Here is a 12016-nt window from a genome sequence, read left to right as displayed (position 1 = left end):
TTGGGACCCGGGTTCGAATCTCGCCACAGCAGATTGAGGAATTTGAATTCAGTAAAAAAAAACTGGAATTAAGAATCTACTGATGACCATGAAATCATTGTCGAAAAAACCCATCTGGTTCACTGATGTCCTTTAGGGAAGGAAATCTGCCGTCTTTACCTGGCCTGGCCTACATGAGACTCCAGAACCACAGCAATGTGGCTGACCCTCAACTATCCTCTGAACAAAGGTAACGAGGCTTGGGCAATAAATGCTGGCCAGCTAGTGATGCCCAATGAATGAATAATAAAAAAAATACCAACAGCACAAGTAGAACTAGGGAAGAGCTTCTGCTGAGGGAGTATGAGCAGTGCCATTGAAAGCATGCCCCCGGTAGGGGTTGGAGAGGGCCCAGAAGAAGAGTGGAAGAGTCCCAGACAGGGGGCAGGAAGAGGTCTCACTTGAATTAAAATAAAGAGGACTGCAGAAAGAGGCTCCAAACAGGCAAAGGGCTGTGGTTTGCCAACTTTGTGAAGGCGGCCTTGGAGAGAGAGACAGACAAGAGCTTCACAAGATTGGCTGGCTCAACAGTTTTTACTGATGTTTGGGTGGGCTGCTGAGATTTCCATTGATTTTGTCTTGGTCGCATCTGTCATTTATTGAGCAGTGTTCGACCACTGTTTGTCTGTTAATTCACACGTACCTCATACGTGAATATCAGAGTACAAGATAGATGTTGTAAAATTGTTTTATCTTTCTAACCTTCTTTAGGAAATTTTTTTTTTTATTTGTTCAAAAGCCATGGAACCTTGGGAACAAAGAACAGTACAGCATAGGAACAGGCCCCTCAGCCCTCCAACCCTGCACCGATCACGTTTACCTATCTAGACCAACTGTTTATATCCCTCTATCCCTGTTCGTTCATATGTCTATCAAGATAAGTTTTAAACGTGGCTAACGTAACTGCCTCAACCATCTCACTTGGCAGTGCATTCCAGGCCCCCACCACCCTGTGTGTAAAAAACTTTCCACGCACATCTCCACTGAACCTTTCCCCCCTTGTAATTGTCATTTCTGCCCTGGGAAAAAGTTTCCAACTGTTCACCCTATCCATACTCCTTATAATTTTATAAACTTCTACCAGGTCGCCCCTCAGCCTCCGTTTTTCCAGGGAGAACAATCCCAGTTTATTCAATCTCTCCTCATAGCTAATACCATCCATACCAGGCAACATCCTGGTAAACCTTTTCTGTACTCTCTCCAAAACCTCCACGTCCTTCTGGTAGTGTGGTGACCAGAATTGGGCACAGTATTCCAAATGTGGCCTGACTAACATTTTATACAACTGTAACATAATTTGCCAACTTTTATACTCGATGCCCCGTCTGATGAAGGCAAGCACGCCATATGCTTTCTTCACCACCTTTTCCACCTGTGCTGCCACTTTTAAGGATGTGTACTTGTACTCCCAGATCTGTGTCTCTATGCTCCTGATGGTTCTGCCAATTTATTTTGCTCCCACCTGAATTGGATCCATCAAAATGCATCACCTCACATACGTCCAGATTAAATTCCATCTGCCATTTCTCCGCTCAATTTTCCAGTCTATCTATATCCTGCTGTATTCTCTGACAATCTTCATCCCGATCTGCAACACCGCCAACCTTAATATCATCTGCAAACTTGCTAATCACACCAGCTATGTTTTCTTCAAAGTCATTTATGTATATTACAAACAGCAGCGGTCCCAGCACTGATCCCTGCGGAACACCACTAGTTACAGACCTCCATTCAGAAAAACACCCTCTGTCTTCTATGGCCAAGCCAGTTCCGAATCCATCTAGCTAGTTCACCTCTGATCCCGTGAGATTTAATCTTTTGCCTGCCATGAGGGACCTTGTCAAATGCTTTACTAAAGTCCACGTCGACAACATTCACAGTCCTTCCCTCGTCAATCATTCTTATCACCTCTTCAAAAAATTCAATTCAATTAGTGAGATATGACCTCCCTCATACAAAACCATGCTGTCGCTAACAAGAGCATTCAGTTCCAAACGTGTCGAGATCCCATTCCTATGAATCTTCTCCAACAATTTCACTATCACTGACGTCAAGCTCACTGGCCTATAATTACTCAGGTTATCCTTGCTACTCTTCTTAAATAACAGGACAACATTGGCTATCCTCCAATCCTCCGGGACCTCACCAGTGGCCAACGAAGAAACAAAGATTTCTGTTAGAGGCCCAGCAATTTCATCTCGTCTCCCTCAGTAATCTGGGATAGATGCCATCTGGCCCTGGAGATTGGTCTACCTTAATGCTTTTTAATTCACTTGACACTTCCTCCCTCGTAATGATGACTTGTTCTAAAGGGTTTACACACTCCTCCGAGACACGATCAATTGACGTGTCCCTCTCTTTTGTGAATATCGATGCAAAGTACTCATTAAGGATCTCTTTGGTTCTACACAATTTTCCTCCTTTGTCCTGAAGTGGACCAACTCTTTCTCTAGCTCCCCTCTTGTTCCTAATATATGTTTAAAATGCCTTGGGATTCTTCTCAATCCTATCTGCCTAGGACGTTTCGTGGCTCTTTCTGCCCTCCTCACTCCCTGTTTGAGCTGTTTTCTACTTTCCCTGTATTCTTCAAATGCTTCATCTGTTTTTAGTTGCCAAGACCTCATTGAGGCTTCATTCTCTTAACAGGTGTCTTGAAGCTGAAAATTTGTCTAGTTTAAATAAAATATTGGTCCAGAATCTTACAAAAAACATGGGGGCCTGATCATAACAGGTACTACAGAGAGAGGTGACCTTAGTTCTGGAAACCAAGATGCAGAGTCAGTTTGTGCAGGTTAGGTGGATCGGTCGTGCTAAAATTGCCCTTTAATGTCCCAAGATGTATACATTAGGGGGATTAGCAGGGTAAATAGGACAGAGCCTGGGTGGGATGCTCCACTGGAGGGTCAGTGCAAACTCGATGGGCCGAACGGCCTCCTTGTGCACTGTAGACACTCTAAGTGATTAGGAAGGCAAAGAAAGGCAATTTGCATTTCATAACCCAGGGTGATAGTCTGCTCGTCTGCCAAGACAAAGGACCACACAATCTTATTTTCAATTCTTCACAATCTCGGGGACACAGGCAAGAGATACATCCTATGGAACCAGTAATATTGCCTTACTGAACCGCAAAACTCAGTCTGCTGTTTACTATTTAATTGGAAACCTCTCAGAAAAGGAACCCTGGCCCAGATTGTTGGACACCTGGCCCCATCTACCCTGCGTCTGCTGGAAGTTCTGTACCATCACCCATAAGACTAGTGCATCTCTGCATGCCTATCTCATTGTGTAACGATTTGGAAGAAGAAACCGAAGGCACTATTATTAAGTTTGCAGATGATACAAAGATATGTAGAGGGACAGGTAGTACTGAGGAAGCAGGGGGGCTGCAGAAGGAGTTGGACAGGCTAGGAGAGTGGGCAAAGAAGTGGCAGATGGAATACAATGTGGAAAAGTGTGCGGTTATGCACTTTGGAAGGAGGAATGGAGGCATAGACTATTTTCTAAATGCTTAGGAAATCAGAAGCACAAAGGGACTTGGGAGTCATTGTTCAAGATTCTCTTAAGGTTAACGTGCAGGTTCAATCAGCAGTTAGGAAGGTAAATGCAATGTTAGCATTCATATCGAGAGGGCTAGAATACAAGAGCAGGGATGTACTTCTGAGGCCATCCAAGGCTCTGGTCAGACCCCATTTGGAGTACTGTGAGCAGTTTTGGGCCCCATATCTAAGGAAGGATGTGCTGGCCTCAGAAAGGGTCCAGAGGTGGTTCACAAGAATGATCCCTGGAATGAAGAGCCTGTCGTACGAGGAACGGTTGAGGACCCTGGGTCTGTACTTGGAGTTTAGAAGGATGAGGGGGGGGGGGGGGGGAGGGGGATCTTATTGAAACTTACAGGATACTGCGAGGCCTGGATAGAGTGGATGTGGAGAGGATGTTTCCACTAGTAGGAAAAACTAGAACCAGAGGGTACAACCTCAGACTAAAGGGATGATCCTTTAAAACAGAGATGAGCCAGAGAGTGGTGAGTCTGTGGAGCTTTTTGCCGCAGAAGGCTGTGGAGGCCAGGTCATTGAGTGTCTTTAAGACAGAGATAGATAGGTTCTTGATTAATAAAGGGATCGGGGTTATGGGGAAAAGGCAGGAGGGTAGGGATGAGAAAAATATCAGTCATGATTGAATGGCGGAGCAGGCTCGATGGGCCGAGTGGCCTAATTCTGCTTCTATGTCTTTTGGAAAAGAGAATTGTACAGCCTTGATTTTCAGTCCACTGACCTCTGTGAAGGAATATCTCATAGGACGTTGATTCTGTACTCTGGAATCCACGTGAACCAATATTCATTTTCTCTGTGATCTGTGCTGTAAATTCTTTATTCTATCCCTCTCTATACTGTCTGAGTGTAGAGGTGATAATACAACCCTCTCACATTTTGAGCTTGTGCAAATAAACCAACCCTTTCAGTTCATCCAATCTCTAGTTTGCTATGGAATTATTAATAGAAAATTTGATCACGCCAAAACGGAGGGGTTGGGAAATACGCCACCACTTGTAAAGATGGAAACAAACAAAAACACCTTTCTGTTTATGGAAGAATGGTGAGATGAGAAGTTAGTGCTGTTTCAATTAACTCCCCTCCTGTCTGTAACATGTAGAATGCCAGTGGGGAACATTTTGATTCCTCTTTGGTAGTGCACATACTTTAGGTTACTTGGGATAGGATTATGAAAGCCAAAAATGAAAATATTAAGCTACAAAGAATTCTGGCAAGTAAGAATATTTTAAAGATTATTATTTATCAGAGGAAATCTTGTTCCATTTTGTTTAAGAAAAAAATGCATTTGTATTTCAACTCAGAATAATACAACACAAGAGGAACCCTTTTGGTGCAATACACCAATGCTTCCTCTTTAAGAGGCATATAATGTCATCTTCCTCTGCTCTTTCAGCTCAACCTTGCAAATCCTTCTTTTACAAGTATTTAGCCAATTCCCTTTTAAAATGTACTAATGAATCTTTTTCAACCACCCTTTAAACAGTGCATTCAGATCATGCCATGGTGCATATTTCTTTCCTCGTGTCACCCACCGCTGGTTCTTTTCCCGATTAGCTGAAATTTGGGTCATCTGGTTACTGACTCTTCTGCTACTGGAAACCATTACTCCAGATTTACTCTACCAAAATCCTTCAAGATTTTGAACACCTCTATCAAATCTCCACTTGGTGTAAGTGGGTCTTTTTCCGATTGGAAGGCAATGATGAGTGGGGCACTGCAGCGATCTGTGCTAGGACCCCAACTGTTCACGTTATATATTAATGATTTGGAAGAGGGAACTAAATGTATCATCTCCAAATTTGCAGATGATACAAAGTTGGGTGGGAGGGTGAGCTATCAGGAGGATGAGCTATCAGGAGGATGCAGAGATGCGTCAACGTGATTTGGACAGAGAGTGGGCATATGCATGGCAGATGCAGTATAATGTGGATAAACCTGAGGTTATCCACTACGGTAGCAGTAATAGGAAGGCAGATTATTATTTGAATGGGTGTAAATTGACAGAGGTGGATCCGCTGAAAGTAAGCGCACAGGGACAGAAGGCAGTAAAGGCGGCAAATGGAATGTTGGCCTCCATAACAAGAGGATTTGAGTATAAGAATAGGAGTGTTTAACTGCAATTGTATAGGACATTGGAGAGGCCACACCTGGAGTATTGTGTGAAGTTTTGTTATCGGAGGATGTCCTTGATATAGAGGGAGTACAGCAAAGGTTTACCAGGCTGATTCCTGGGGTGACAGGACCGTCATAGGAGGCGAGACTAAATTGCTTAGGATTATATTCACTGGGGTTTAGAAGAGTGAGAAGGAATCTCCTAGAAACTTATAAAATTCTAACAGGATTAGACAGGGTAGATTCAGAAAGAATGTTCCTGATGTTGGGGGAGTCCAGAACTAGAGGACATAGTTTGAGGGTAAAGAGTAATCCTTTTAGGACTGAAGAAGAAATTTCTTCACTCAGGGAGTGTGAAGGAATTCACCATCACAGAAAATAGTTGAGGCCAAAACATTGTGTGATTTCAAGAAGGGATTAGATTTCGCTCTTTGGGCTAAAGAGATCAAGAGCTACTATTTTCTATGTTTCTATAATCTCCCCAGTTTCTCTAGTCTCCACGTAATAGTGGTAGATCACCTCTGCACACTCTTTAAAACCATCAATGCCCCTAAAGTGTGATCCTAAAATTGGCCAGAATACTTCAGCAATTTAAAAAAATAAAAGGAGAGCTTCTAAATCAAGCATCGTTTTTAATGATTATGGTAATGGTGCGTATTAAACATATCGCAACAGACGGAACTGATACATTTCACAAACAGAAGTCTTTAACTAACTTACCAGACCCTGGTATCTGAAGGAATCATAAACACTCCTGATGAAGAGCCAGAAAGGCCAAAGGTATTCAAAGCGGAATTCAAGGACAAAATCTGCCAGCAACACCAGTGCCCACACAACAAGGAATTTAAGGTACAAGAAAGTGCTGCAATTGGAAAAAAAAGTTACTTCAGACATTGAACCTACAGTTTTCAATTATTTAATTTTGTCATCAAGAGCATAGTGTTTCAAAAGTTAGCCATTTATCAGACAGCCGTATAAAGTTATATAGAAATTACAAAATGGAAATAATTAAGTCCACCTCACCTATTCTTAAAATGTCCACATCACTGTCTATTTCAAGAACCTGCTTTGGCAGAGCAGGGTCTGTGTAAAACTAAGTTTCTCCAACTCTCCATCCTAAATTATGAAACTTAATTTTTATCTATGTCGCTTTGTTCCAGACCACTCAAATCACTGGAAAGTCTATTTTTCCATACTTTGTCCTAACTCTTTGTAACTTTAAAAACTTCCATCAAATCACCCCATAACGTCCGCAATGAAAGGAACCCTTTTTTTCCTGCATTTCGAGATACCAGGCAGCATCCTAGTGGATCTACACATTACTATTTCTTCAGCATTCCTGAAAACAAGATGTGCTGTCGAAGCTTTTTGTTTTGCACTCATCGGTACAGACCAAAGGCTACTAAATTTTAAGGGAACAACAAGTTATCCTGGATAAGAAAAGGGTGCTGATTGGCAAGTGGATGCTGACCAGTCAGGGAATCTCCACTGAAAATGTACCAGGGAATGCATAGAAACACTTCCACCAGGGTCAGCTTGCCAATCAATCAGCACCCTTTTTTCATACAGTATAAATCATTCCTTTTGAAATTTGGTACTTCTGCATTTGTCCTGATGAACGCAAGATAAAAAGCTTCAACTGCATATCTCTTTTCAACAACACTCATTCAACCTATTTGTACAATTGTTATTGTCTCAACCTACTCCTTACAGCTGTGGAACGCAAAATTACATAATACTCCACCATTGTCTGTTATTAACATAACAAAAACAGAAAATGGCCAAGTTCTAACAAAGGGTCACCTAAAACGTTAACGCTTTTTGTCTCTCCAGAAATATTGTCCAATTTGCTGAGTACTGCCAGCATTTTCTATTTTTATTTCAGATTTCCAGCATCCACAGTATTTCGCTCTTGTATTAGCCGTCTTACTAACATCGAATACATATTTATCATTAAATCTCAACTGAAGTTCTAGACTTCTTGCCATAGAACCAAGTATTCGATCCTTCCAGTTAAAAAGATCACACTGACCATTATGTTCTTATGCTTTGGGGCACTTTCAATTTTTTTGAGCTAAAACACAAGAAAAGAAACTTATCTTTAAACCGTCAACATGTAATAAAATGTGCACTTGAAGACTGCACTGAGCTAACTACCAGGTATGAATGAGGCTTCAATTAAAATGTGAAACAGGAACTCACTTTTCAAATATATAACAAAAGCAAACTACTGCTTGTGCTAGAAATCTGAAATATAAGCAAAAAATGTTGAAAATACGTAGCAGGTTTGGCAGCAGCTGAAGTGACAAACGGTTAACCTGTCAAGTGTGTAACCCTTTCGAACGTCAGCTAAGATTGAAAGATTACAAGAAAGTAGAACAACCCCTTATTTCAGTATTCCTCCCCAGTTGTCAAATTTCTCCCATCCTCTTGCTTTCTCAAAAAGGTACAAGGTTCCTCAGTGGGTACCATTTAACTGGCACCACACACCCTCTAGTGCCTTCTTGAGTAGCCATTTTCATGCAAACAACCTGGATAGCAAATCACAGCAGGAGATCAAACATGGTATGCATCACAACTGAATTCAATCTGGTTTTCACACGATGTCCACATGCTCATCCTTCAAGAAGGAATTCATAAAGGAAAAAAAAACACTGCAATCAAGCATAAGAGCACTGCCTGAATTTCCATTCCTTAATTCAGGGGTGCTGAGGAGAACTGTAACATTCCCAACTGCTGTTCCAGTTGAGAACAGTTAACCCAGCAGAGATCAGGTTCAAATGTTGAACCTTCCTACTCTCTGTAACCTATGTACGTACTCCCTGCCTCAACCGTTAGTGACTCATTTGACTATTTTTCTTTGTTAACCCAGTGAGTCCTAATAATAAAATGAGGAAACTGGCTGACAGGGCTTAGTGAACACAGTAAGAAGTCTCACAACACCAGGTTAAAGTCCAACAGGTTTATTTGGTAGCAAATACCAAATAAACCTGTTGGACTTTAACCTGGTGTTGTGAGACTTCTTACTGTGTTCACCCCAGTCCAACGCCGGCATCTCCACATCAGGGCTTAGTGACCCAGACGATAGAAGGGAAGTTTAGAAATGGCAAGGTTAAATATTCTTGTAGTATCACAACAGCTATTAACTCCTCTCTCACATTGTCAAATTTACTAACTGTTCATTCGATCAGATAATTTAAAAAGAAATTCATGTTCAGAAACACACAGAACAATCATGACCTTAATTGTTGCGGACAGTTTTTATGTTTAAATCCAATATCAAGACTCTTTATTTACAGCAAACATCTGGTTTTTGGATATTTCACATTTTACTCCCGAATTCCCACTTAATGGCCTAGATTGTGCTGCGAGTGACGAAAGAATGGCTTTCGTCATTCACTTTACAAAACGCTGCTCAGAAACTCTGTTTGGGCTTAACAGCAAAGATAGCCAGTTTACAGTGGTATGCTCTGCATGGCATCTGTGGTATGTATATATGGTAAGAAGTCTCACAACACCAGGTTTTATATATATGTATTATTGTATATATGAACAGACCAAGCAGCAGGGAGGCCCATCAGTCAGCTGGATGGAAGAATCCTCAATAAAAGACACACATTGCAAAGCAGGAAATAAAAACAGAAAATATAAATGTTTAAATCATCATACTGGTAGCAAAACAAAGATTTGGACATGCATATAGAATTAAAGAATAGACACAAAAGAAAAGCTAAAAAAAAAATTTAAAAATCTACAACACAAATTTTCTTCTGAGAATGTGACTCCAGGTTTGGAAAATTATTTTGTTCAGATCCAGAGAGGTTATTCATAAGTAATTATCATTTATTTATCAAATCCGTTATGTCAGACCACCCAAACCCTAACATTTTCATTTGTTTTCAGTGCATGAATAATAGTTAATTAACCTATATCTGTGCCATTACATTGATGGAATTTGCAGAGATAGTGAAGACAGCAACAATGCAGCCTGTGGAGAGCTGTGCATCACTGACACCAACTCCTATATTTCTATGTTTACATGCGCATGTGTAGAAGCCAGAAGTTGCTGTCAATTGTATCCTGTAATATCCAGTCTTGCTGTTATTAATACAGCAACATCCAGGCCAATATATCAAACAGAACATGCATCCAATATCCATCGAGTCAACTAGTCCTAGGGTGGATGGAACTGAAAAAAGATCTGCAATTTGTCAATCAAAAACAGTTCTACAAAACAAGGAATACTGCGCTGATGGAATAAGAGACAAACAGGCCTTTATTCTAGCTTTATAGTTATTTGAATATCAAAATAAGGTGGTGTTACCCTTGTACAAAATAACAGTGGTCTTGTGTTATTTTGTTGGTTCTTTGTTAAATTGAATATAAACCAGTATGATGATACTGTGCCTTTAAGAAATGTATTTATATCATGCTTCTTATAAGGGGTATATTTAAAATTCTGCTCTGTTTTACACAGTGCAGATTTGTCTGCACCGGACAATTCAATACTGAGAATGCAAGCTAAATAATTGATCTTAGCTAATGGGATGTTTGTTTTAATCTGAGTAAATGCATTTTTGTTTATTTTGGTTTTTCCCCTGGGGTTTCAGAGTAGGGTTTTGATTAGGTTGACACAGATGGCCATGTGTTAATGGGTGGAGCTAAGCTTACAGTTTCTGCCAGGTCCCGAAAACTCTCTTTGGAGGCTACTGTTTGGGACTAAGAGAAATAGGTCTCTCCTTCTAGAAATGTTCTGGAGGTTCGAGGACTAGAAGCCCACATACCAGCAAATGAGCCTGTGTGTTGCTAACGGTTTTTGAAGAACAGTTAGAGGTATATTGCTTAAATTGGAACTAATAAAGATAGGTTAGCAGTTAAAAAATTATATCGTGTTATGTTTAAGTATTGTTCAATTGTTTAGATAAAAGCTTCCTAGTGTGTCAATAGACTCACACTTGGGAATGAAATAGCTTATCCTCACACTAATGCTAAAGTAGAAAAACTGTTGCAGTTTAGTCAAGCTTCATGGGATACTTCGGGGTTTCTGCTCTGGTACTCTAACATCAGTCATTTCATATACTTGTCCTCATAGTTGTACAAGTGAAACAGCCAATGGCAAAATCACTATGGCACATCAAACGCAATGTCTGCAATATTTCCATTATGAGGATGCATAGTTATCCTAGGCAATGGGAACAGCTTGAAATTTGATTTGATTTGTCACGTGTTAGCATACAGTGAAAAGTATTTTCTTGTGCGCTATACAGAGCATACCGTTCATAGAGAAGGAAATGAGAGTACGCAGAATGTAGTGTTACAGTCACAGCTAGGGTGTAAAGAAAGATCAACTTAGTGCAAGGTAGGTCCATTCAAGGTCTGACGGCAGCAGGGAAGAAGCTGTTCTTGAGTTGGTTGGTACGTGACTGCAGACTTTTGAATCTTTTTCCACATGGAAGAAGATGGAAGAGAGAATGTCCAGGGTGTGTGGGGTCCTTAATTATGCTGGCTGTTTTGCTGAGACAGCAGGAAGCGTAGACAGTCAATGGATGGGAGGCTGGTTTGCGTGATGGATTGGGCTACATTCACGACCTTTTGTAGTTTCTTGCGGCCTTGGGCAGAGCAGGAGCCATACCAAGCTGTGATACAGCCAGAAAGAATGCTTTCTATGGTGCATCTGTATATGAGGATCATTAGCTAAGTAAGGAAATGAAATGTTATCAAACAATGCTGGAGTAAAACAATTACAGCAATGGTCTCTTGAAGCCAAGCTCTTGTGGTCTCAAGTCCATAAGACTGTTGGAGGAAGACACAAAGATATACTTGCACACTGATGCAACCACTTTGCTGATTGTATTTTCCTGCAACCAGAGTACAGAGCAGCTTCCGATAACCCAAAGCCATGTTTAGAAATAAGCAAATATATACAAAGAAATTTCCCATCAAAAAGAGGTTAAAATTGTTTTAACCAACTGTTCTAAAGAAAGGTTAGATGTATATCTGGCAAAGTAACAAGCAATGGGTTTCAAGTTCAGACATGAATGATCCTGTTATAATGAAACAGTGGTTCCTGTCTTGGGATCATCAAAATATTAGCGGTGAATAGGATTAATTAATAGATTAGTCACGTTAGTTCAACATCCTGGATTTTTCTTTGATTACATCCAGAAAGTAGATTTCATCAGCCAAATTGACTTTACACACTATATTGTAAGTTGTATGTAAAAAGAACAGAAGTTCCACTAACTAAATATGGCATAGTGGTTAGCACTGCTGCCTCAAAACACCAGGGACCCAGGTTTGATTCCTAGCTTGGG

The 12016-nt window shown here is 40.7% G+C and overlaps 1 protein-coding gene across 3 annotated transcripts in view; it reads right to left on the bottom strand.

Annotated features, from left to right (window-relative positions):
- The window catches only part of maco1b (macoilin 1b), a 96573-nt gene that overhangs the window by 45502 nt on the left and 39055 nt on the right, over positions 1 to 12016 (bottom strand). For all 3 annotated transcript variants that reach the window (XM_078237939.1, XM_078237937.1, XM_078237938.1), the window contains one exon: positions 6423 to 6564. In XM_078237939.1, coding sequence (XP_078094065.1) covers positions 6423 to 6564 — 142 coding nt within the window. The remainder of the gene's footprint in view (positions 1 to 6422; positions 6565 to 12016) is intronic.

Source organism: Mustelus asterias, chromosome 21 (genome assembly GCF_964213995.1).
Source record: "Mustelus asterias chromosome 21, sMusAst1.hap1.1, whole genome shotgun sequence".
Lineage (NCBI taxonomy): Eukaryota > Metazoa > Chordata > Chondrichthyes > Carcharhiniformes > Triakidae > Mustelus > Mustelus asterias.
Note: the sequence above shows the minus strand (reverse complement) of the source record. Positions and strands in the feature narration are given on the sequence as shown.